Genomic DNA, 25,477 nt, shown 5'->3' with positions numbered 1-25,477 from the left:
TTGCCTCCCCAGAATAAATCCCACTTGATCATGGTGTATGATTTTTTCCATATATTGTTGGATCCGGTTTGCTAATATTTTGTTGAGGATTTTAGCATCTATATTCATCAGAGATATTGGCCTATAATTTTCTTTCTTTGTGTGGTCTTTGCCTGGTTTTGGAATCAGAATTATGCTCGCCTCATAAAAGGAGTTTGGAAGTCTTCCTTCCTCTTGAATTTTTTGAAATAGTTTGAGAAGGATAGGAGTTAGTTCTTCTTTGAATATTTGGTAGAATTTCGTTGTGAAGCCATCGGGCCCCGGACTTTTCTTTGTTGGGAGTTTTTTGATAACTGTTTTGATCTCCTTTGGTGTAATTGGTCTGTTTAAGTTTTCTGATTCTTCCAGATTGATTTTTGGAAGATTGTACGTTTCAAGGAATTTGTCCATTTCATCTAGGTTGTCTAGTTTTTTGGCATACAGTTCTTCATAGTATTTTCTTACAATATTTTGTATTTCTGTTGTGTCAGTTGTTATTTCTCCTCTCTCATTTCTAATTTTATTTATTTGAGTTCTCTCTCTCTTTTTCTTGGTGAGTCTACTTAAAGGTGCATCAATCTTGTTTACCTTTTCAAAGAACCAGCTCCTAGTTTCATTGATCCTCTGTATTGTTTCTTTAGCCTCTATGTCATTTATTTCTGCTCTGATCTTTATTATTTCCTTCCTTCTACTACATTTGGGCTTTACTTGCTGTTCTTTTTCTAATTCTTTTAGATGCAGGGTTAAGTTGTTTATTTGAGCTTTTTCTAGCTTCTGAAAGTGTGCCTGTAGTGCTATGAACTTCCCTCTCAGCACTGCTTTCGCTGTGTCCCATAAATTTTGAGTTGTTGTATGCTCATTGTCATTCGTTTCTAGGAATTTCTTTATTTCTTCTTTGATATCATTCTTAATCCATTCATTATTTAACACCCTGCTATTTAGTTTCCATGTGTTTGAGAAGTTTTGAGCTTTTCTGCTGTGATTCATTTCTAGTTTCATGCCGTTGTGATCGGAGAAAGTGCTTGATATGATTTCAGTCTTCTTAAATTTGTTGAGAGCACTTTTGTGCCCTAACATGTGGTCTATCCTAGAGAATGTACCATGAGCACTTGAAAAGAATGTATATTCTGCTGCTTTAGGGTGAAAGGTTCTGAAGATATCTATTAAATCGAGTTGATCTAGTGTTTCCAATAAGTCTGCTGTTTCTTTGTTAATTTTCTTTCTTGAGGATCTATCTAGTGATGTTAGTGGGGTATTGAAATCCCCTACTATTATAGTATTGCTGTTGATCTCACCCTTTAAATCCATCAAAGTCTGTTTTATATATTTGGGTGCTCCTATATTAGGTGCATAGATATTTATAATAGTTATATCTTCCTGTTGGATTACTCCCTTTATCATTATGTAGTGGCCTTCTTTATCTCTTACTATATCCTTTGTTTTAAAGTCCAATTTGTCTGATATAAGTATTGCTACCCCAGCTTTTTTTTCATTTTCGTTTGCATGAAACATTTTTTTCCATCCTTTTACCTTCAATCTGTGTGTGTCTTTTGTTCTAAGGTGTGTCTCTTGTAGACAACATATGTATGGGTCCTGTTTTCTTATCCACGCAGCTACCCTATGTCTTTTGATTGGATCATTTAATCCATTTACATTTAAGGTTATTATTGATATGTAGTTGTTTATTGCCATTTTCTTTAAAGGTGTATTCCTTTTTCTTTTTTTTTTTTCTGTATTCTTTTCCCACTTTATCTGTTTACACCAGGCCCCTTAATATTTCCTGCAGCATTGGTTTGGTTGTAATGAATTCCTTGAGTTGTTTTTTGTCTGGAAGCTTTTTATTTCTCCTTCAATTTTAAACGATAGCCTTGCTGGATAAAGTAGTCTTGGTTGTAGGTTCTTGTTCTGCATTACTTTGAATATTTCTTGCCATTCCCTTCTGGCCTCAAGTGTTTCTGTTGAGAAGTCAGATGTCATCCTTATGGGGGCTCCTTTGTAGGTGATAACTTTTTTTTCTCTTGCAGCTTTTAATATTTTCTCTTTATTGCTTAGCTTTGGTATTTTAATTATGATGTGTCTTGGTGTAGGTTTCTTTGGGTTTCTCTTTAATGGAGTCCTCTGTGCTTCTTGGATTTGTGAGAGTTTCTCTTGCATTAATTTTGGGAAGTTTTCAGCTATGATATGATTGAACAAAGTCTCTATCCCATGTTCTTTTTCTTCTTCTTCAGGAACCCCTATGATGCGGATGTTATTTCTCTTCATGTTGTCACAGAGCTCTCTAAGAGTTTCCTCTGACTTTTTGAGTCTTTTTTCTCTTTTCTTCTCTGCTTTCATGCCTTCATTCCAGTTGTCTTCTAACTCGCTGATTCGATCCTCTGCTCTATCTATCCTGTTTTTAATTCCTTCCATTGTGGTCTTTATTTCTGATATTGTATTTGTCGTCTCCAACTGATTCTTTTTTATACTTGCTATTTCTTTATTTAGGTTTTCAAACTCCCCCTCCATTGTTGTTCTAAGATCCCTAAGCATCCTTACAATCATTATTTTGAACTCCGCATCTGGAAGTTTGATTATTTCCATATCACTCAGTTCATCTCTCGAAAGTGTCTCTTGTGGTTTCATTTGGATTGCACTCCTTTGTTTTCTCATCTTCTTTTTTTTTTTTTATTTGTAGAGTTGATTGAGTCTAGGCTTGGTGTTGTCTGCCTCCAGTTTTCAGTTGTGTTATTTTTAGGTCTTCGTGGGTTGGTATCAGCTATTATTTGTAATCCACTTTCGAATTTGGGCAGCTTTGAAGTCTTGATTTGTTTGTTTTCTTAACAGGTGATAGTCTTGTTAACTGATCTCAGCAGGGGGCTTCCTTGAAACTGTATCCAGGAATGCTGTGGGTATAACCTGAGATGCTGAAGGTCTCTTCCTCCAACTAATCTTACTGGGGGCAGGGTTTTTTCTCTCAGCTTCAGTAGGGGGAGGTGTATCTCAGATCTCCATGGAGACCTGAGTTACTGCCCCTCCTCCCCACTTCTTGTTTTCAGCTGTGTCTTGTTGTGCTGATTGGAGCTGGATAGATGTCCGGAGATGTCTGATCCGGAAGCACTTCAGCTCTGTTTTGTGAAAGGTTCAGTCCCTCCCCCAGCTATGGCCGCCTCCAGCACGAATGAGTCAGCTTTTTTATTTTGTTTCTTGCATACCTTAGCCCCTCACAGTCTGTCCCTCTCCCTGTCTTTTCCACTTGGGAGATAAGCTGGTCTTTTCAACCCACCTTGCTCCCTGGTCGCCAGGTAAGTGGCTGTGAGCAGTAGTTTCTGCTCTTTTTCCTCTGTGAAATCCTCTCTGGGCTCTCAGCCTCACCCCCCTCCTTCCCTTCCTGTAAGCAGAGGAGATTCAGGCACTCCTTACCAGGATTATTGTGGCTTCCTCTTTACTCCTTGGTTTTTGAGAGCTGTTCTTGCAGTTCAGTGTTGGTTTTTCATGCTGATTTTTTCTAAATTGATTTGTATTCCAGTTTGGTGTTGAGAGCTGGGTGTCTGTGCATCCGCCTACTCCGCTGCCATCTTCTCTCCCCTGCTAACAGATTTTGAGTTAAGGGGAGATGGCAGAAATTTTCCTCCTTCACTTGTTTGATAAGGAGGCCTATTTTTTTTTTTTTTTTTTTTTTGTATTTTTCTGAAGCTGGAAATGGGGAGAGACAGTCAGACAGACTCCCGCATGCGCCCGACCGGGATCCACGCGACACGCCCACCAGGGGGCGATGCTCTGCCCCTCCGGGGCGTCGCTCTGCCGCGACCAGAGCCATGCTAGCACCTGGGGCAGAGGCCAAGGAGCCATCCCCAGCGCCCGGACCATCTTTGTTCCAATGGAGCCTTGGCTGCAGGAAGGGAAGAGAGAGACAGAGAGGAAGGCGGTGGGGGTGGAGAAGCAAATGGGCGCTTCTCCTATGTGCCCTGGCCGGGAATCGAACCCCGGGTCCCCCGCACGCCAGGCCGACGCTCTACTGCTGAGCCAACCGGCCAGGGCCAAGGAGGCCTAATTTTACTTCAAATGCTTTCACATGTGATTGCATATCACAGATGAGCTTCCCTTTTCCTTGAAGTTGCACATTGAAATGAGCTTCCGGAGCCGTGATGCGTTTGTACTCCGTCACCGAAAGTAGTACTGTACGTGAGCAATGCTGTGCTTTGCGGCATCTGCATCCTGTGCTCCTCTTACTGACTACCAATGAAAGAGGTGCCCCTTCCAGAAGTGCGGGGGGGGGGCGGATAAATGGCCTCAGAGGGCCGCATGCAGCCCGCGGGCCATAGTTTGGGGACCCCTGTGCTAGAATGTAGCAGAGTTGGAACCCTGTGCTTTAGAGGCAGAGATATGGGAATTTTGTAGGTACTATAAAATACCTCTGAAGAGCTGCCCTGTCTTTCTGTACTTTGAGTCTCAGAGTAAATCTGATCACTGTGCCAAAAGGGAGGGGGAGAAGAATTATGTGGAGTTAGGCTGGTTTAAAGATTTGCTTTAGTGTTTTGTTTTTTTTTAACACGTTTATTTCAAAGTAGTCTGTGTTTTTAGCCTCACTAAAATAATTTGGAGCCAGACAGATTCGAAATAAATTTTCTTTCTTGATTTTTCTAAAATCTCACCAAGCTGAGGCTTCTGTAAATACCAACTATTGTGAAATGAAATCTGAAATATCCTTTTGGAAACTCAGGAGACACAAAATGCCAATAAGGATGCTTACTTGGATAATGGCTTGTGTTGGAAGCATTAATCAGTGGTGTGGCAAGGACAGCTCTCCCCACCACATTCTCAGGTTAAGAGTCCATAGGTCTACATCACTAGGGGTGAACCACCTAAGTTCCACAGTCTAGTGAGGACCCCCATTTTTTCATGCCTGCAGAAGTCTCCCCTGGGCACTGAGGTTTGCCAGCCATGACTGGCATTTTGGAAGGTCTTAGAGTCAGCAACTTGGGTTCCAGTCCCCAGTCAGTTGCTTCCTAGCTATGAGACTTTGGAGAGCAGACTTGATCTTGCTGAGCTAAGTGAGCTGAGATCTCCTACCCTAGGCAGCTGTGAGAGAATTGAGTAAGTACTTAGAATAAGGAGCTTAGCAAAATTCCTGGCACAAAATCAGTGCTCATTTTCCATTACTTCTTTTACTTAGGTAAGAAATCATGTGGTCCTGGTGACTTTCCAGTTTGAAGAACTTCAGCGCCAGAGCACACTGACTTGTCAAAATGCCCACAAAGTAGGGCTTGACAAGCAGCCACCCTACTCATCCAAGATAAGGGGTGTGGTATCCTGAGGAGGAGCAGGAAGAAGGCTCTTTGAGGAAGTAGCAACAGATGGCACAGTTTGTGTGACTCAGGACTGTCCTATAGGGCTCAGCCCTGACTTCTATGTCTGACGGGCCTTGGTGGTTTATATGCACCGCAGGTTCTGTTCACGTCAGAGAGGGTGGCAAAGATGGGAATGATTCACTGGAGGATTCTGGGCTGCTGATTCCAGCTCTGGCAGTGGTGGCCTGACTTCCAGTGTGGGGTTTCTACTGGCCTCTGGGCTCTTTTCTCAGTCTGCATTAATAAGAGCAAAAGCCTGGTTATAAGCAGTAAATAGCCATACTATGCTTTTTAGTTTACAGCTTTGGAGATTTGTAGTGAAAGTATTTATTTTCTTTTGGACAGGCTATATGGTGGTGTTAAGCACACTAAAATAATTCATTTTTTTTAAGTGAGAAGAGGGGAGATAGACAGAATCTTGCATGTGCCCTGACTAGGATCTACCCAGCAACTCCTGTCTGGGGCTGATGCTTGAATTAATAGTTATTTTTAGTGCCTGAGGCTGATGCTTAACCAACCAAGCTATCCTCAGCACCTGGGGCCAACAGTGAAACCCATTAAGCCACTGGCTCTGGGAGGAGAATGGGGGATGAGGGGAGAATGGAGAGGGGGCGAGAAGCAGATGTTTGCTTCTCTTGTGTGCCCTGACTGGGAATTGAACCCAGGAACATCCATATGCCAGGCTGATGGTCTGTCCACTGAGCAACCAGCCAGGGCCTCAAATATTTTATAGTTAGGTCCCCATTGAAGTGGTATAAAAATATTGCTGAACAACATCACCTTATCTTATTTGCCATTGTCTTTCTGTAACCACATGGTAGATGGCATGGGCTTGGAGGGGGGGAGGCTATACTGGAGTTTCATTCTTTTTGTTGGTTTTTTTTGTGACAGAGAGACAGACAGAGAGAGGGACAGATAGGGACAGACAGGAAGGGAGAGAGATGAGAAGCATTAATTCTTTGTTGCGGCACCTTAGTTGTTCGTTGCTTACTTTCTTGTATGTGCCTTGACCTGGAGGGCTACCGCACAGTGAGTGACCCCTTGCTCAAGCCAGCAACCCCTCGCTCAAGCTGGTGAGCCTGCACTCAAGCCGAAGACCTTGGGGTTTTGAATCTGGGTCCTCTGCATCCCAGTCCAACGCCCTGTCCACTGTGCCACTGCCTGGTCAGGCTGAATGCACCTTCTAAGTGGATGTGCACATGTTCCAAATGCTTTTGTGTGTGGAATACCAGTGGGCTAAGGCCAAGGGCAGGTGATGACAGACGTAAACTCCACCAGCACCCCACATCCCAAGCCTCCATGGACTGGGATGACCTATTGTACTTGATGCACCTGAACTTGGGTTTCTCAGGCTCCACACTGTTGGCATTTGGGGCCAGGTAGTTCTGTGCTGTAGGCTGTCCTTCACTTTTTAGGTATTAGCTGCATTCCTGGCCTCTACCCACCAGATGCCAGTATCACCTTCTGCCCCTTCCCTTTGGCAATCAAAGATGTCTCCAGACACTGCCAGTTGTCCTCTGGGGGCATAGTCACCTTTTTTTGGAGAACAGTGGCCTAAACATAGAGTGTCTTGGCAGAAACATTAGTTAATGTGTCATTTTTGAGATATTACAGGCAGACATCAGCACACGGGCCCTGTCTTGTGCTACTGCTTCCCTTCTGCCAAATACTTTTCCCAAACATTATTGTGTGCCATTTTATAGCCAAGTTAAAAAAGAAAAATCTAAACTGTATACACAAGGAAGGAATGGAGTTAGACTCTACCTTTCTTGTTACAGAGTTAATCCCCAGTATGAAGGAAGCACAGGGTTAGGAACAGGATAGGTGCTTAGTTGATATTTATAATTGGCAGCAACATCTTTGTAAAACGCTGGTCAAACTGGAAACTTCAAAAAGTATCTACCATATTTTTCACTCCATAAGATGCACCTGACCATAAGACACCCCTAGGGTTTTAAGGAGGAAAATAAGAAAAAATTATTCTGAACCATATGGTGTGTTAAAATATTTAATAAAATACCGTATTTTTCATTCCATAAGAAGCACAGGCATTTCCCCCTCCACTTTTTGGGGGGGGGGGAAATGTGCGTCTTATGGAGCGAAAAATACAGTTTGTTTATTTATTTATTTATTTATTTTATTTTTTGGTTACAGAGACAGAGAAACAGACAGATATGGACAGACAGACAGGAAGGGAGAGAAATGAGAAGCATCAATTTCTTATTGTGGCACCTAAGTTGTTCGTTGATTGCTTTCTCATATGTGCCTTGACCTGGAGGCTACAGCAGATTGAGTGACCACTTGCTCAAGCCAGCGACCTTGGGCTCAAGCTTGCTCAAACCAGATGGGCCTGCGTTCAAGCCAGCGACCTCAGGGTTTTGAACCTGGGTCCTCCACATCCCAGTCCGACGCTCTAACCACTGCACCATCACCTGGTCAGGTCAAAAAGTATCTAAAGTATAAAAGTGTGTAAAGCAGGACATCAGATGTCTACTTAGTACCTACCAAGTGCCCAACATTGAGCTGAAATTTTAAAAATTACTATTATTCTTCTGGTAAATCATAGTGAAGCAATGAATGCTCAAAGTGATTTTAGAAAATTAACATTTGGCCCTGGCCGGTTGGCTCAGCGGTAGAGCATCGGCCTAGCGTGCGGAGGACCCGGGTTCGATTCCCGGCCAGGGCACACAGGAGAAGCGCCCATTTGCTTCTCCACTCCTCTGCCGCGCTTTCCCTCTCTGTCTCTCTCTTCCCCTCCCGCAGCCGAGGCTCCATTGGAGCAAAGATGGCCCGGGCGCTGGGGATGGCTCTGTGGCCTCTGCCCCAGGCGCTGGAGTGGCTCTGGTCGCAACATGGTGAAGCCCAGGATGGGCAGAGCATCGCCCCCTGGTGGGCAGAGCCTCACCCCTGGTGGGCGTGCCGGGTGGATCCCGGTCGGGCGCATGCGGGAGTCTGTCTGACTGTCTCTCCCTATTTCCAGCTTCAGAAAAATGAAAAAAAAAAAAAAAAAAGAAAATTAACATTTTCCCCAACTTTAGAAAAAACTTGTCTATGCATAGTTGCTTGGAATTACTCAATTATATGTGCTGATTTCAGCTCTCTTATTAGAGTGTAAAAGCCCAGGAAATATTTCAGTAAGACAATTCAGAGAAAATTTCAAAGCTATAGTATTGATCCGAAAATGTAGGAATATCAGATGTTTTAGCAGTTTGGCTTTGCTAATTCAGAAATAATTACATTAGTATATTGCTTAAAAGATTTGCCACACTATACAAATCAATTCTGAAATACTTTTTTATAACCCCACATGAAACCAACAAAGCATAGTGCCAGGCTCATGGTTACTTCACAACTGAATGGATATTGTTGAATGATCATCCTTAACATATTCCAGAGTGGAAATTCCTGCTTATATGGATTTTGCTAAATAAGCAGAATGGGATGATTGTGTAACAAGATCTATTTGTAAATCCAATTACCAGGTTAACAATGCTTTTTTGGCTTTATTTTCTAAATTACCTATTTAAATTAGAATTAATTCAGTGGAAAGGATTTGTTGAGCACTATGTTGATAAGCATTTATTGGATAGTGACTATGAATAGTGCCTAAGTCATACCATCCAAAGATATTAAAACAATTCTGAGCATTTGAGGGGAAAATGTTAATGTTCTTTATATGATTTACTCTATACCAGGGGTCCCCAAACTTTTTACACAGGGGGCCAGTTCACTGTCCCTCAGACCGTTGGAGGGCCGGACTATAAAAAAAAAACTATGAACAAATCCCTATGCACACTGCACATATCTTATTTTAAAGTAAAAAAACAAAACAGGAACAAATACAATATTTAAAATAAAGAACAAGTAAATTTAAATCAACAAACTGACCAGTATTTCAATGGGAACTATGCTCCTCTCACTGACCACCAATGAAAGAGGTGCCCCTTCCAAAGTGCAGCGGGGGCCGCATGTGGCCCGTGGGCCGTAGTTTGGGGACCCCTGCTCTCTACAGTACTTTTGTTGGCGGTGAAATGGCACCAGGTATTAGCCTGGTGGAGTCAGACTTGAGCTCGGTTTGGCAACCTTGGTATTCGAGTTCTGGCTAAGAAGAATTCAGAGTCAAGACTCAAACTATAAGAGAAAGTTTATTTAGAAAGTCACAGAGGTTGAAGAAATGGGCTCAGGAAACAAGTTACAGAGGCAAATGAAGGGCCTTTAGAGCTTAGGAGAAAGAGAGGCAAGGAAAATGCCGCTGGAGAAAGGAGGTGGTGAAAGGCACCGGTGGAGGTGGGTGGGGGAGCTTTATGGAGAGACAGCACTGGGTCCTTGTCTTGAGGCATTTATCTGCATTTCTCAAAGGAGATCCCAAGGCCCTGGCCGGTTGGCTCAGCGGTAGAGCGTCGGCCTAGCGTGCGGAGGACCCGGGTTCGATTCCCGGCCAGGGCACACAGGAGAAGCGCCCATTTGCTTCTCCACCCCTCCGCTGCGCCTTCCTCTCTGTCTCTCTCTTCCCTTCCCGGAGCCTTGGCCCGGGCGCTGGGGATGGCTCTGTGGCCTCTGCCTCAGGCGCTAGAGTGGCTCTGGTCGCAACATGGCGATGCCCAGGATGGGCAGAGCATCGCCCCCTGGTGGGCAGAGCATCTCGCCCCATGGTGGGCGTGCCGGGTGGATCCTGGTCGGGCGCATGCGGGAGTCTGTCTGACTGTCTCTCCCTGTTTCCAGCTTCAGGAAAATGAAAAAAAAAAAAAAAAAAAAGGAGATCCCAATAGAATATTCATTAGTTTTGTAGGAGTGCCCTTTCAGGGTTGTAGTCTCTACTGATTGGTTGGCACCAGGGCAAGGGGCTGTTAGTTAATGCACCTGGTTTTGATGTTAGCTGTGGTGTCACTTATCTGGTCTTGCTGCTTTTCTGGGCCTGGACCTGAAATACAACTGAGGCCTAGATATATTTGATGCAGGTCAGAACCTCATTGTCCTGGGGGCTTACTGCTAAAGGACTACTCTACGGCGGCCTCTTTGTTCGTGCCTCCTTTTTCGTTCCTTCTCTAAGAGGGTCTAACGTGCATGACAAAAAACTTGTCAGGGGAGGAAAGATCAGGGGAGAGTCCAAACCATATGACCTGCGGTATGAAATTAGAGGGTCTAAACCACATGACCAATGACATGCCAGGGAGGAAAGGTTACACTGGGAGCAAGGTAATTTTTTTCCCAGTTTTTCCCATTGCTAGACACCTGGGGCTTTCCACCCTGATGACCTTTTGGACTTGGCTCGTTGTCTTAGTTCTGCTCATATCTGTCTAACCGCCTACTACACCTTCATCATTAACTCCTGTGTATATATATAAGTGTAACGCTGGACTAGGTCTATGTTTCCTGCTTGCCTAATTAAGAATCACCTGGGAGGCTATTAAAACTTTTAATTCCGAGCCCTAGTCAGATAGCTCAGTTGGTGAGAGCTTTGTCCCGAAGTACAGAGGTTGCTAGTTTGGTCCCTGGTTGGGGTACATAGAAGAGCAGATCGATGTTCCTGTCACTCTCTCTCTAAAATAAAACAAACAAAGAAACAAACAACTTTCAATTCCTAGGTTTTTATCCTAGAGATTCTGATTCAGCAAGTCTGATGGCCTGAGAATGTGTATTTTTAACAACCTCTCCTCTCTGTTCCCCAGGGACAGAACAGTTTAATGATCAGGCAGGTTTGAGGTAGTCTCAGGATATGGTTTCTTTGGAAAATGCCATTATTGCATATCTATTCCATCTTTTTATTTTCTTAATCATGGCTTTAAAATATAAAATTTGAACACTAAATATCATGGATCTTAGTCTTCTAACTGTTATCACACCTATTTTTGAATGCCTAAGGTCAAACTTTTTATTTGAGATAATTATAGATTCACATGTAAGTGTAAGAAATAATTCAGGGAGATTCCATGTATCTATTACCCAGTTTCTTTCAATGCTAATATTTTTAAAAATTGTATTACTTTATCACAATCAGCACTGTCCCAGTAGAGCCCAAGCTCTACATGATCAGGTGTCCCTGATTCAACTTCCCTGTGCAGTGGGACACTCCTGTTTAGCAGCAGGGCTGGCAGCCTCTTCGAGACTACTCTTGAGGCAGCTATGAGGATGCTATTGATAAATGCCGACACTAACTGCCACCGGAGGAAAGACACAACCGACACACAAAGTAGTTGCAAGAATCACACAGGCAATTTATTTCTCACAAATACTTTTGGCGTGCCTGGGTACAGCTTAAGGTGGCCCCATCGGTGTGCTCCTCTCGGCTGTCTTTGGTCAGAGCTCAGAGAGGCATGGAGACAGCTCACGTTCACATTGGAGTCTGGGCGACTACTGCAGCAGAGGGGCCCCTCAGCTTTAGTACCTTTTCTGGCCAACAACTTCTAACAGGTGTCAATCTACAGGATTATCACTTCAAACCACCTTTTTGGGAGTTCCTCGCAGGGAACCCTTTTATGTTAATCTACTGAAATGTATACATCAAACCACTTTTTAAGATGTTCTTATTTACATTAACTTACAAAGTTATGACACTAAACCACTTCTTATCTATGTGTAACTTCACACACACACTAACTGGGCCCTGCTGGAAAGTCAGAGTCTGTTTATCACATTACAGAGGTATGACACCAGGCCACTTATCTAAGGTTGACTTCACACACACACTAACTGGGCCCTGCTTAAAAGTCAGAGTCTGTTTATCACATCTGCACCCACTTTATTAATTCCTATCCAGATAGCATAACTTTATTTAATTTTAATAATTATTTTTAATATTACATTTTAATTTTATATATCTTCTATATTTTTGTTTTTTATATTTCTATATATTTAATTACTATAACATTATATTACTACAACAAGCACATTAACATTAGTACAGTCAAGATACAGAACATTTCCATTGTCAGGGAGGAAAACTTTTCCTGTACCCTTTAAGGGTTTGTTTTTGTTTTTGTTTTACTGATTTTTAGAATGGGGAGAGAGGGAGAGAGAGGCAGGAAGCATCAATTCATAGTAGTTGCTTCTCATTTATGCCTTGACCAGGCAGGCCCAGGTTTTCGAACTAGCAACCTAATCATTCCAGGTTGATGCTTTAACCCAGGGGTTGGGAACCTTTTTGGCTGAGAGAGCCATGAACGCCACATATTCTAAAATGTAATTCCGTGAGAGCCATACAATATGTTTAACACTAAATACAAGTAAATGTGTACATTTTATTTAATACCAACACTTTTAAAGTACAATAAGTCTCTGAATTCTTTTTAATAACATTGTTATGCTATTGTTAACCAATGATGAATAAAGTACTTCTTACCATTAATGTGACTTCTGGTGCTGCTTGGTTTTGCTGATGGCTTTGTAGTCTGGTTGACATGTGGTGAGGTTAAGCTTCATGCAGGTGTTGAGACTTCCATCCGTTAAACGTGATCGTAGGTTGGTCTTAATGTTCTTAAGATGTGAGAAAGACTGCTCACATGCATACGTAGAGCCAAACATTGTCAGTACAGCAATACTCACACGCTGCAGTGTGTGGTATATGATGGGAAGCGTGTTCCAAGTTTGGACAATCAGCTGGTCTGCGGGTTGAAGTTTTTTCATTTCTCCCCACTTGTGTTTGCTCGCCAACTCTGCTTGCTGTCATGCAAGTCTTTACAAATCTTCATTCAGTGACTTGAACTTATTCACCCATATGTCTGAGGCCTTTAGGTCAGCAGCTTGTAGCTCAAAATCTCTGACGGAGACACCGGGGATGTAACTCAGGTTGGCGCTATCCACTGCACACTCTTGTGGATGGGTGATGAACTTAAGAAGACGAGTGCACTCATGAAATTCTCCAAAGCGCGCTTTGAATGACCGCTGGAGATTAGATGTGAAGCCCACTAGCTGCTGGAGAGCAGGGTCACTTGCTGTGCATGCATTTCTAAACTCTCCCAGTTTTTCAAAGTGTAGTAAACGACCTGTTTCAATGTCAGTGATGAAGAGTTTCAGCTTGTTTTCAAATGCAAACACTGCCTGTTGAAGGGATAAGACTGTATTTCCAACGCCTTACATTTTCACATTGAGCTGGTTCAGATGTCCAGTAATGTCCATGAGATAGTAGAACTTCAGGAGCCACTCAGTGTTAGCTAACTCAGGATGCTCATTTTTCATTTCAAGAAAAGTCCGGATTTTGCCCAGACAAGCCGTGAAATTGCTGAGCACCTTCCCTCTTGACAACCAACGCACATTGCTGTGCAGAAGCAGACCAGGATAATTATTCCCAACTTTATCCAGCAATGTTTTAAACTGGCTATCATTTAAAGCTCAGGCAACTGTGGACAAGTCCTGCCAGGGGTGACGACGACAGAGACGCAAAGACCCGGCTCCAGGGACCAGGTTCAGTGACGCAGATTCACTTTATTCAGGAAGTAAGCTAGTTTATATACATGGGTTCAGCCAATAGGATGTTACAGCGTGTCCTTCATAGCCAATGGCTGAAAAGATCAGGGAGCTGCATGGTTGATGCTAAGTCACTTCCTTAAAGTGGGCAAGCTCCCTTCCTGGGTATGCCCAGGAGGGTTCTGGGAGCTGGAGTATTCTCACAGCATTGCATCAGCCACAGCTGCTAGGAATGCGCTCTGCGCTCCACCCACAGCAACAATAAAGTTGACCACCTGAATGACCGGTGACATCACCTCACCAAGCTGCTCACCACACATCTGAGCACAAAGCGCCTCCTGATGTAGAATGCAGTGAAAACTTAGGATGGGTCTCTTTTTGTGTTCACGAAGAAGTTCTACGAATCCTCTGTTTTTCCCCACCATGCACAAAGCACCATCAGTTCACACCGAAGTAAGTTTATCCATCGGTAGACCTTTTCTTTAGCAAACTCGTGAAAGACTGGAATAAATCCTCCCCTCTTTTTGTCTCTTTCATAAGCAAAACAGCAAGACTTTCCCTATGTAGTGTATCACCGACAGCATACCTAGCAATTACGCTGAACTGGGATAAATGGCTTATGTTGTTGACTAATCCAAAGCGAGAGAAAAGAATGGTGCTGCATTTATGTCCCTCACTTGTGTTGCCTCAACTTGATTTGCCATCATGATGGTACGATCGTGAACAGTTCTTGCCAACAGAGGCATGTCTTTTATTCGTTTGATTATCTTGTCTTTATCCAAAAAGTCATCAAAAAGTTTATTGGCAACATCAGGCTGAATGTTTTGGCATACTCCCCATCTGTGAATGGCTTTCCGTTTCTCACAATTGCTAAAGCACCAGCAAAGCTAGCCGAATTCCAGTCACCTTGTTGGGTCCAAACACGGAGCTACTGCTGACTAGCTTGCACTCTGCACAGTAGCTCTTGACATGCTTTCTTCCTGCTGTCCCCAGCTGGATATTTCGATGCAAATGTAGTATGGCGTGTGTCAAAGTGCCGCTTTATATTTGACCGTTTTCTCGATGCAATTTTATCATTGCATATTAGACACACTGCAGAACCTGCTCTCTCCACAAAGGCGAATTCCTCTGTCCATTCCTGCTGAAAAGTATGATACTCCTCATCTTTTTTCCTTTTAGCCATCTTCTTCGTCAAAAGGGTTTCTGCAATTAGCTAGCTGACTACTTGATTAAAAGGAGGGAAGTTTACTTCCTGACCTCACAACATCCCATGTACGTTATGCATTATCCAATAAAAATTTGGTGGTGTCCTGGAGGACAGCTGTGATTGGCTCCAGCCACCCACAACCATGAACATGAGCGGTAGGAAACGAATGGATTGTAATACATGAGAATGTTTTATATTTTTAATGTTATTTTTTTATTAAAGATTTGTCTGCGAGCCAGATGCAGCCATCAAAAGAGCCACATCTGGCTCGCGAGCCATAGGTTCCCAACCCCTGCTCTAACCACTGCGCAACCACAGGTCAGGCCCTTTAGGGTTCTTTTGGCTGACCTAATAATCACATTGACATGAGACACAGTAGCAGGAGAAAAACAAATTTAAGTTGGTTTGTGTGTGTGTGTGTGTATGTGACAGAGACAGAGAGAAGGACAGATAGGGACAGACAGACAGGAAGAGAGAGAGGTAAGAAGCATCAACTCTTCATTGTGGCTCCTTAGTTCATTGATTGCTTTCTCATATGTGCCTTGACTGGGGGGTGAGGGCTACAGAAGAGCCAGTGACCTATTGCTTAAGCCAGCAACCTTTGGGCTGAAGCCAGCAACCCCATGCTCAAGCTGGTGAGCCTGCACCCAAGCCAGATGAGCCTGTGCTCAAGCCAGTGACCTCAGGGCCTTGAACCTGGGTCCACTGCATTTCAGTCCAATGCTCTATCCACTGCGCCACTGCCTGGTCAGGCCAGATTTAAGTTTTAATAACATATATACTTCCTGGGACACCAGGAAAACTGAGTAGTAACTCATCAAAATAACAGAAGCCATTACCTTAAATACCACGTTCATGCCTGACCTGTGGTGGCGCAGTGGATAAAGCATCGACATGGAAATGCTGAGGTCGCCGGTTCAAAACCCTGGGTTTGCCTAGTCAAGGCACATATGGGAGTTGATGCTTCCCCCTCCTCCCCCCTTCTCTCTCTCTGTCTCTTCTCTCTCTCTCTCTGTCTCTCCCTCTCTTCTCTAAAATGAATAAATAAAAAATAAATACAAATTTATAAATAAATAAAAAACCACGTTCAGCTAAAGACAAAAGAAGATGTTGAAGGTGGGGAGTAAGTTGTGGAAGGTGGTTACAGGAAAAGCTTAGTAAATAAGAGTAAGATTGTTATGCAGATTTTAAAAGATATTTTATTGATTGGCTTTAGAGAGAGAGGTTGGGATATAGAGAAACATCGATTTGTCGTTCCTCTTATGCATTCATTAGTTGATTCTTCTATGTGCCCTAACCAGGGACCAAACCCATAACCTTGTTCTAACTAACTGATCTACCAGACTAGGGCTGTTATACAGATTGAAGCTCATGCCTTCTCTATTGATAGTGAAGGCAGGCTGTATAGCAGATGTACAGTGAGGGAAACACTCTTAACAAATGTAGATTTCCCTTACAAATGTGAATATCCTTTTACTTTTTTTTTTTTTTTTTACAGGGACAGAGAGAGAGTCAGAGAGAGGTACAGATAGGGACAGAGAGAGATAAGAAGCATCAATCATCAGTTTTTCATTGCGCGTTGCGACACCTTAGTTGTTCACTGATTGCTTTCTCATATGTGCCTTGACTGTCGGCCTTCTGCAGACCGAGTAACCCCTTGCTCGAGCCAGTGACCCTGGGTCCAAGCTGGTGAGCTTTTTGCTCAAGCCAGATGAGCCCGCACTCAAGCTGGCGACCTCCAGGTCTTGAACCTGGGTCCTCGGCATCCCAGTCCGATGCTCTGTCGACTGTGCCACCGCCTGGTGAGGCGTGAATGTCCTTTTAAAGGGGTAACTTCTACTTAGTTTTTCAGAGCTTCTCCCTTGTCCTCTCTTTCTTAAAATTACCCAGCCTAAAATAATGTCCCAAAAGAAGCATATTTTGGGGTGTCAAACTGATCCCTTTTACCATCCATCAAGCGTCCCTCATGTCTTAGTCCATTCAGGCTACTTTAACAATACCATAAACTGGGTAGCTCATACACAACAGAAATTTATTTCTCACAGCCTGGAGGCTGGAAGTTCATGATCAAGGTTCCAGCATAATCAGCTTCTAGTGAGTATCCTTTTCCTTCTTTATAGCTGGCACATTCTCAAAGTATCCTCATTTGGTGGAAGGGGCAAGGGACACCCCCCACTGATCCCATTATGAGATTTTACTTAAGTACCTCCCAAAGGCCCCACCCATTAATATCATCATATTTGGTAGTTAGTGTTTTAACATATAGATTATGGGGGACATAAACATTCAAACCATAGCACTTCACTTTGCCTTTCTATTACAGACTAAAGTGGTCAGTTTGCCTGGTTGCATCAAAGCCCAATAAGACACATACAGAAGTTTGTAGCAGAGAAAGTAAAGCTTTATTTTTAGGAAGTGGCTCACCCAGAGTCACAGGTGTACTAATGCTCAAAGACCTGGCTCCCTGATGACTTCCAGGGGATGTTTTATAGGGAGAAATCATTAATCATGGTCAGAGTTGTGGTTTGAGTCCTGGTCTCTACTGGTTGGTAGGTGCTAGGGTTGAGGGTCAGGGGACCATTGATCAGTGCGTCTGTCCTGATGTCAGCCGTGGTGTTGTTTCATCTGGTTGTGCTGCTTTTCTGGGCCTGGAGCTGAAACACAACTGAGGCCGAGATGTTATTTATAGTTTGACTGAAACTGTGTCTCTGGGGTCAACAGATGCATGACTTTGTTCCTAAGATTATTTAATGCTGACCAGAACCTCGTTGTCCTGAGGGCTTAATGATTAAGGTAGTGGACATTCATGGTCAGGAGGCAGGTGGGTTAGGGTGCTAGATGAGGTCAGTTTGAATCAAAAGGAAAGAAAGGAGGAAAGGTCATATTAAAGAAATGAAATTTCTCTTGCCTGACCAGGTGGTGGCTCAGTGGATAAAACGTCAGACTGGGATGCAGAGGACCCTGGTTTGAAACCCCGAGGTCCAAAACCCCGAGGTTGCCAGCTTGAGCATGGGCTCATCTGGCTTGAGTGCGAGGCCACTGGCTTAAGCATGAGATCATAGACATGACCCCATAGTCTCTGGCTTGAGCCCAAGGTCGCTGGCTTGAGCAAGGGGTCACTCGCTCTGCTGCAGCCACCCCCAACCCCATTAAGGCACATATGAGAAAACAACATTGGAAAAGTAAGGTGCCACAATGAAGAATTTTTTTTTTTTTCATTTTTCTGAAGCTGGAAACAGGGCGAGACAGTCAGACAGACTCCCGCATGAGCCCGACCGGGATCCACCCAGCACGCCCACCAGGGGCGACGCTCTGCCCACCAGGGGGCGATGCTCTGCCCATCCTGGGCATCGCCATGTTGCAACCAGAGCCACTCTAGCGCCTGAGGCAGAGGCCACAGAGCCATCCCCAGCGCCCGGGCCATCTTTGCTCCAATGGAGCCTTGGCTGCGGGAGGGGAAGAGAGAGACAGAGAGGAAAGTGCGGCGGAGGGGTGGAGAAGCAAATGGGCGCTTCTCCTGTGTGCCCTGGCCGGGAATCGAACCCGGGTCCTCCGCATGCTAGGCCAACGCTCTACCGCTGAGCCAACTGGCCAGGGCCCTCACAATGAAGAATTGATGCTTCTTTTCTCTCTCCCTTCCTGTCTGTCTTCCTCTATCTATTCCTCTCTCTGATTCTCTCTCTTTGTTAAAAAAAAAATGAAGAAATGAAGTTTCTTCATGGTTACACTTCTATAGCCACACCCATTTCTCTCTCATGTATACTGTACTATCCCATAGCCTTAACTCTTAGCAAACATTAATGTTTTCCATATATAATATTGTCATTTTATGAATGTTATATAAATGGAATCATATACAGATGCTTCTCAACTTATGGAGGGATTATGTCCTGATAAACCTATCCTAAATTGAAAATATATCCAATATACCTAACCTACCGAACATCATAACTTAGCCTAGCCTACCTTAAAGGTGCTCAGAACCCAATGTCCACAAACCACTGGCAACGCAATACACTGTACAGAATCTATTATTTACCCTGGTGATCGCAGGGCTGACTAGGAGCTCACTGCTGCCAAGCAGCATCATGAGAAAGTATCGGCCCTGGCCAGATGGCTCTATTGGTAGAGCATCATATCAAAGCGCAGAGAGAGCATCATACTGCATATTGCTAGCTTGAGAAAAGATAAATAAAAATTTGAAGTTTGAAAGAGGATTTGTACTGAATATTCACTTTCACACCATTGTAAAGTTGAAAGAAAAAACATAAATTGGAGACCATCTGTAGTATATAATCTTTTGGGATTGGCTTTTTCACTCAGCATACTTCTCAAGATGTTGCATGTATTAATAGTTTATTCCTTTTTGTTGCTGAGTAGCACTCCATGTTATGGATGTATCAAAGTTTAACCATTCACCTGTTAAAGGACATCTGGTTCATTTGTACTTTTGGACTCTTACAAAAAAGCTGCTATGAACATTTGTGTACAAGTTTTTGTATGAACCTGAGTTTTCATTTCTCTGAGATAAATGCCTAGGGATACAATTGCTGGGTTGTATGCTAGTTGCATGTTTAATTTTTTAGGAAACTGCCAAACTGTGTTTCAGAGTGGCTGTGCTATTTTATTCATATATTCCCACAATCTATGAGTGATCCAATTTCTCTGTGTTTTAGCCAGTATTTGGTGTTATCATTTTTTGTTTGTTTGTTTCAGCCATTTTGACAAATGTATTGCAATATCTCATTGTGGTCTTAATTTGCATTTGCTTGATGATTAGTAATGTAACATCTTTTCATGTGCTTATTTGCCATCTGAAAAGAATGTGTAGTCTGTTGTTGGATGGAGTGTTCTAAAATGCTAAGTAAATCTGTTGGTTGAGGGTATTGTTGAGTTACTCTATTTTTACTGGTTTTCTGTTTAGATGTCCTATCAGCCGCTGAGAGAGGGATGTTAAAGTCTCCAACTATAATACTATAATCATGGATTTGTCAATTTCTTTTTTCAGTTCTATCAGTTTTTACTTCACATATTTTGTGTTTCTGCTGTTTGGTCTATACACATTTAAGACTGCTTTGACTTGCTGGTAGATTACTCTTTTATCTTTTTTTTTTTTTTTTTTTGACATGTGCACATGTGTGAGAGAGAGAAAGGGTGAGAGAGGAAGGGAGAGAGATGAGAAGCATCAATTCAAGAGTTGCAGCAGTTTAGTTGTTCATTAATTGTTTCTCATACCTGTCTTGAGTGGGGGGGTTCCAGCTGAGTCAGTGACCCCCTGCTCAAGTCAGCCACCTTGGGCTCAAGCCAGTAACCATGGGATCATGTTGATGATCCTAGACTCAAGCCGTGGACCTCGGGGTTTCAAACTTGGGACCTCAGTGGCCCGATTGGTGCTCTATTCACTGCACCACCACTGGTCAGGTGTCTTTTATCTTTATGTAATGTCCCTCTCTGTCCTAGTAATTTTCTTTGCTGTGAAGTCTGATATTTTCACTTATTTTTGATCTTCTGATTTGGGTGTTTTATAATTGAAGATATTTTTTCCCTCTTTTTTTAGGAATATATCATTCGGGTGCAAAGAGGAATTTCAGTAGAAAACAGCTGGCAGGTAAGCATTTTTTTGTCATTATAAAAGTTAAAATTTTAAACAAAAGTTTGACGTGTAATATATAAAAATCTGGAAAAAGAACATGGATTAATATAAATTATATTTCTTTTAGATATAAATCTTTAAGGTGTATATTATAAAAGGCTTTTCTATGCCCAGTTATTTGGTTTAATTTGTGTATGATATTACCATGAAGAGTATCTAGGACTTTGTTCTTTAGCTGGACCCAGAGTGAGATAGGCAAATTACTTGTTTTGTTTCCAGTAATTTTAACCATCTCTCCTGCAGCCATGGTTTGGATGGGGGAAGTTACAGTGTAGTCCACCAGGTAGAAAGGTGACACAGTGCTCTGGACGTTATACAGTTTGGACACTGCATTTCATAGACTCCCAAGTTTACTGATGAGCAATTCTAGTGCTGGTTCCCTCAAAGACTACAGGTGGGTCTCTGCTTTCCTCAGTAGTGGCCTCAGAGAGAAACAGCTTCCTGTGTACATCTAATTGACTTGCAGAGGGTGGCTGAATTCAGTTTAGAGGCCATTTCTTTCCTGTTTCATTAATTATAATTACCTTCTTCTCCCATTTCCTTGTCTTTCACAGCCCAGCTTGAACCTTACTTCTGTTAAAGAACACAATTCAGCCAAAGTAAATTCAAAGACCTAATTGGCTTTATTCAGCGATTCATGAATCAGGAAGTAGCATCCTGTCTAGCAACTAGAGGTGCCCTGATAAGTTGTACAAAAAGGAAGGTTTTTATAGGCAGAATGAAGGTGGCACTAAAAAGTTAAAAGAGCAGATTATTTCAGGCAAAGACACCTTTCCCTAGAGCAGGGGTCCCCAAACTTTTTACACAGGGGGCCAGTTCACTGTCCCTCAAGACTGTTGGAGGGCCAGACTATAAAAAAAAAACTATGAACAAATCCCTATGCACACTGAATATATCTTATTTTAAAGTAAAAAAACAAAATGGGGACAAATATAATATTTAAAATAAAGAACAAGTAAATTTAAATCAACAAACTGACCAGTATTTCAATGGGAACCATGGGCCTGCTTTTGGCTAATGAGATGGTCAATATCCGGTTCCATATTTGTCACTGCTAGCCGTAACAAGTGATATGACGCGCTTCCGGAGCCGTGATGCGTGCATCCCGTATCACCGGAAATAGTACTGTACGTGAGCGACGCTGCTACATACAGTACTCCAGGAGCACAGGATATGGATGCTGACCACCAATGAAAGAGGTGCCCCTTCCAGAAGTGTGGCAGGGGCCGGATAAATGACCTCAGGGGGCCGCATGTGGCCCGTGGGCCATAGTTTGGGGACCCCTGCCTTAGAGGAAGGCTGGGAGGCTTATCAGGCAGGTTACCTCACTAATGTTTATCAGGCAATTCCATACTGGTTTAAAATGCCACTCCTGGGAGAGGCTCAAATGATAATTAGGTTATTTTTTTAAATTGAATATATTGGGGTGACATTGGTTAATAAAATTATATAGGCTTCAGATGTACAATTCTGTAACACATCATCTGTATACTGTATGGTGTGTTCACCACCCCAAGTCAAGTCTCTTTCCATCCCCATTTATCCCTCTTCTATCTCTTCCCACTTCCTTCCCCTCTGGTAATTACCATACTAGTCTGTGTCTATGCGTTTTGTTTGTTTTGTTTTGTTTTTGCTTAATCCCTTCACCTTTTCCGCTCAGCCCAGCCACCCCCTTCCCCTCTGCAGTTGTCAGTCTGTTGCCTATCTGTGAGTCTGTTTCTATTATGTTTGTTTACTTTGTTCATTAGATTCTGCATATGAGTGAAATCATATGGTACTTGTGTTTCTCTGACTGGCTTATTTCACTGAGCATAATGCTCTCCAGGTCCATGCATGCTGTCGCAAAGGGTAAGATTTTCTTCTTTTTTATGGTTGAGTAGTATTCCATTGTGTAAATGTACCACAGTTTTTTTATCCACTCATCTACTGATGGGCACTTGGACTGATTCCAAATCTTGGCTATTGTAAATAATGCTTCAGGGGGATGCATATATTCTTTTGAATTAGTATTTTGGGTTTCTTTTTTAAAATTTTTTTATTTTTCCAAAGTGAGAAGCGGGGAGGCAGTCAGACAGACTCCTGCATGTACCCGACCAGGATCCACCTGGCATGCCCACCAGGGGGTGATGCTCTGCCCATCTGGGGTGTTGCTCTGTTGCAGCCGGAGCCATTCTAGCACCTGAGGCAGAGACCATGGAGCTATCCTCAGAGCCCGAGCCAACTTTGCTCCAGTGGAGCCTTGATTGCAGGAGGGGAAGAGAGAAATAGAGAGGAAGGAGAGAGGGAAGTGTGGAAAAGCAGATGGGCGCTTCTCCTGTGTGTCCTGACCGGGAATTGAACCCAGGACTTTCACACACTGGGCCGAGGCTCTACCGCTGGGCCAACCAGCCAGGGCCTTGTTTTGGGTTTTTTAGTCTATATCCTCAGAAGTGGATGCTGGGTCATAAAGCAGTTCTATTTTTAATTTTTTTAAAGAAACTCCATACTACTTTACACAGTGGCTGTACTAATCTGCATTGCCACCAACAGTGCACAGGGGTTCCCTTTTCTCCCTTTTCTTCCACATCCTCACTTAATACTTGTTTGTTGATTTAATGATGATAGCCATTCTGACATCATGTGTGAGTGTGATATCTTATTGTGGTTTTGATTTGCATTTCTCTCTAGTGATGTTGAGCATCTTTTCATGTCTAGTAGCCATCTGTATGTCCTCTTTGGAGAAGTATCTGTTCAGGTTCTTTGCCCATTTTTTAATTGGACTCTTTGTTTTTTTGGTGTTGAATTTTATAAGTCCTTTATATATTTTGGATATTAATTCTTTATCAGATGTATCATTGGTGAATAAGTTTTCCCATTCAGTGGGTTGTCTTTTCATTTTGTTGATGGTTTCCTTTGCTGTGCAAAAACTTTTAGTTTTATATAATCCCATTTGTTTATTTTTTTTGTTTCCCTGCCCGAGGCCATATGTCAGAAAAAATATTGCTTTGAGAAATGTCTGAGATTTTACTGCCAGGTTAATTATTAAGTTTTGGTTTGGTGACCTAGCTTAGCAAAAATGACTCCATTTTGGCCTGTTTCTTTCTTTCTTTCCTTTTTTTTTAAATACCTCTTACCCCAAACAGTCTTTGACCACAGTGGCCCATACTTGGTCTTTCCTTTACCTGAACTTTCAAACTGCTTTCTGTTTGAATAATTATAGTATTTAACATCTATTGAGCATTTATTGTTAGACACTGGTTCAAGCACATTAATTCATTTAACCCCTTAAAAACAGTTCTTGTGGTAGTATTAGCCCCATTTTACATTCAAGAGGTAAGTAACTAGTCCAAGGTTCCACTCAAATTAGTGATAGAACAGGGTTGAAATTCACATATTCTACACGGTTAACCACTGTGCCATCTTTGCTCCTTTGCACTTATTAGGTACAGCATTATATATAACTTTTGGGCCCTGGCTGGTTGGCTCAGCTGTAGAGTGTCAGCCCAAAGTGTGGAGGTCCTGGGTTTGATATTTGGTCAGGGCACACAGAAGTGACCATCTGCTTCTCAACCTCTCCCCCTCTTCTCTCTCTCTTTTCTTCTCTTTCTTTCTCTCTTCCCCTTCTGCAGCCATGGCTTGATTGGAGTGAGTTGGCCCTGGGTGCTTAGGATGGCTCCATGGCCTCTGGTTCAGGCACTAAGAAGAGCTTGGTTGCTGAGCAACAGAACAATGCTCCAGATGGGCACAGCATCACCCCCTAGTGGGCTTGCTGGGTAGATCCTGGTTCAGGCACATACAGGAGTCTGTCTCTGCATCCTCTCTTCTCACTGAATAAAAAAACACAAAAACTTTTGGATGTATGTTTGACAAGTGGGGCCAAGAGTAGTATCCTACAAGAAAAATCAACCCTTGATACAGTTTTCTAGATTCATTAGAATCCCAGGAGATAAGTAACAAAAATGTACACTTTTGGGTCCCACCCTAGACCTACTGAATTAGATGATCATTTGGGGTGATGAACAAATAATACAATATACAGATGATGTATTATATTATAGAATCGTATACCTGAAACCTAGATAACTTTATTAACCAATGTCACCCCGATAAATTCAATAAACGGCTTTTTAAAAAACAAGGAAATGCTTGTGCAGCTGAAGTGGAGACACATTAGAACAATTCTCTTTCATTGTTACACTTCAGAAATTCTAGGTTTAGGTATAATGTCTATAAGTAATGGCATATGATGAATGATATGGAGTAATGAAAAAAATTTAGATACTTTAGATGCAGAAATATATTTACCTAAAAGAGATAATTGAATATAAAAATATTGTGCGTTAAAAAAAAAAAAATTTTCTGTGGTGAGACCCTGGGTGATCTCCAGGTAATTTTTCTGCTTGTTAACATTTGATAATTATTAATAATTGTTCAAGTCAAACTATTAAAAAGTAAAATAATTTCCTTGCCCAAAGCCGGATGAGCTAGTAGAGTGTGTCAACGGCCTCATCATTGGCATCCGCATAACTAAGGAAGAATGTACAGATAGTGAAGGTGGACTGTCTGCCAAAAGGGGAACGAGAATCAGAGCGAGGTATCCGCTCTGCCTGCAGGTGTGGACCAGTCCCAGAGTGGTAGGGTCTCATCTGGGGAAGTTTTATCCAGTCAAGGATGAAGTGGCCTCAAAACTGTCCACTTCCTTTTACTTTGACTTCATGTTCAGTAAAACTTTCTCTTTTTTGGTAAATTATTAAGTCATTTTTCCAGATGCCTGGTTAACAAGAAAAAAAAGAAATACATTATCTCTTTCTCTTAGCTGTTGGCGTCCTGTGAGTCTGGCTGGCATGAACCAGTTTCCGATAGCCCAGCCAGCTCTGGTACACTGCTCGG

At 42.6% G+C, this 25,477-nt stretch overlaps 1 protein-coding gene across 11 annotated transcripts in view; it reads left to right on the top strand.

The window, feature by feature from the left end:
• PXK (PX domain containing serine/threonine kinase like) overlaps window positions 1–25,477 on the top strand; it is a 115,031-nt gene that overhangs the window by 24,754 nt on the left and 64,800 nt on the right. For 10 of the 11 annotated variants that reach the window (XM_066244571.1, XM_066244570.1, XM_066244579.1 and 7 more), the window contains exon 2: window positions 20,513–20,563. In XM_066244571.1, coding sequence (XP_066100668.1) covers window positions 20,513–20,563 — 51 coding nt within the window. Of the gene's footprint in view, window positions 1–20,511; window positions 20,564–25,477 lie in introns of those variants that run through there. The other variant, XM_066244577.1, reaches the window with a different exon arrangement.

Source organism: Saccopteryx bilineata, chromosome 10 (assembly GCF_036850765.1).
Source record: "Saccopteryx bilineata isolate mSacBil1 chromosome 10, mSacBil1_pri_phased_curated, whole genome shotgun sequence".
Classification (NCBI taxonomy): Eukaryota; Metazoa; Chordata; class Mammalia; order Chiroptera; family Emballonuridae; genus Saccopteryx; species Saccopteryx bilineata.
Note: the sequence above shows the minus strand (reverse complement) of the source record. Positions and strands in the feature narration are given on the sequence as shown.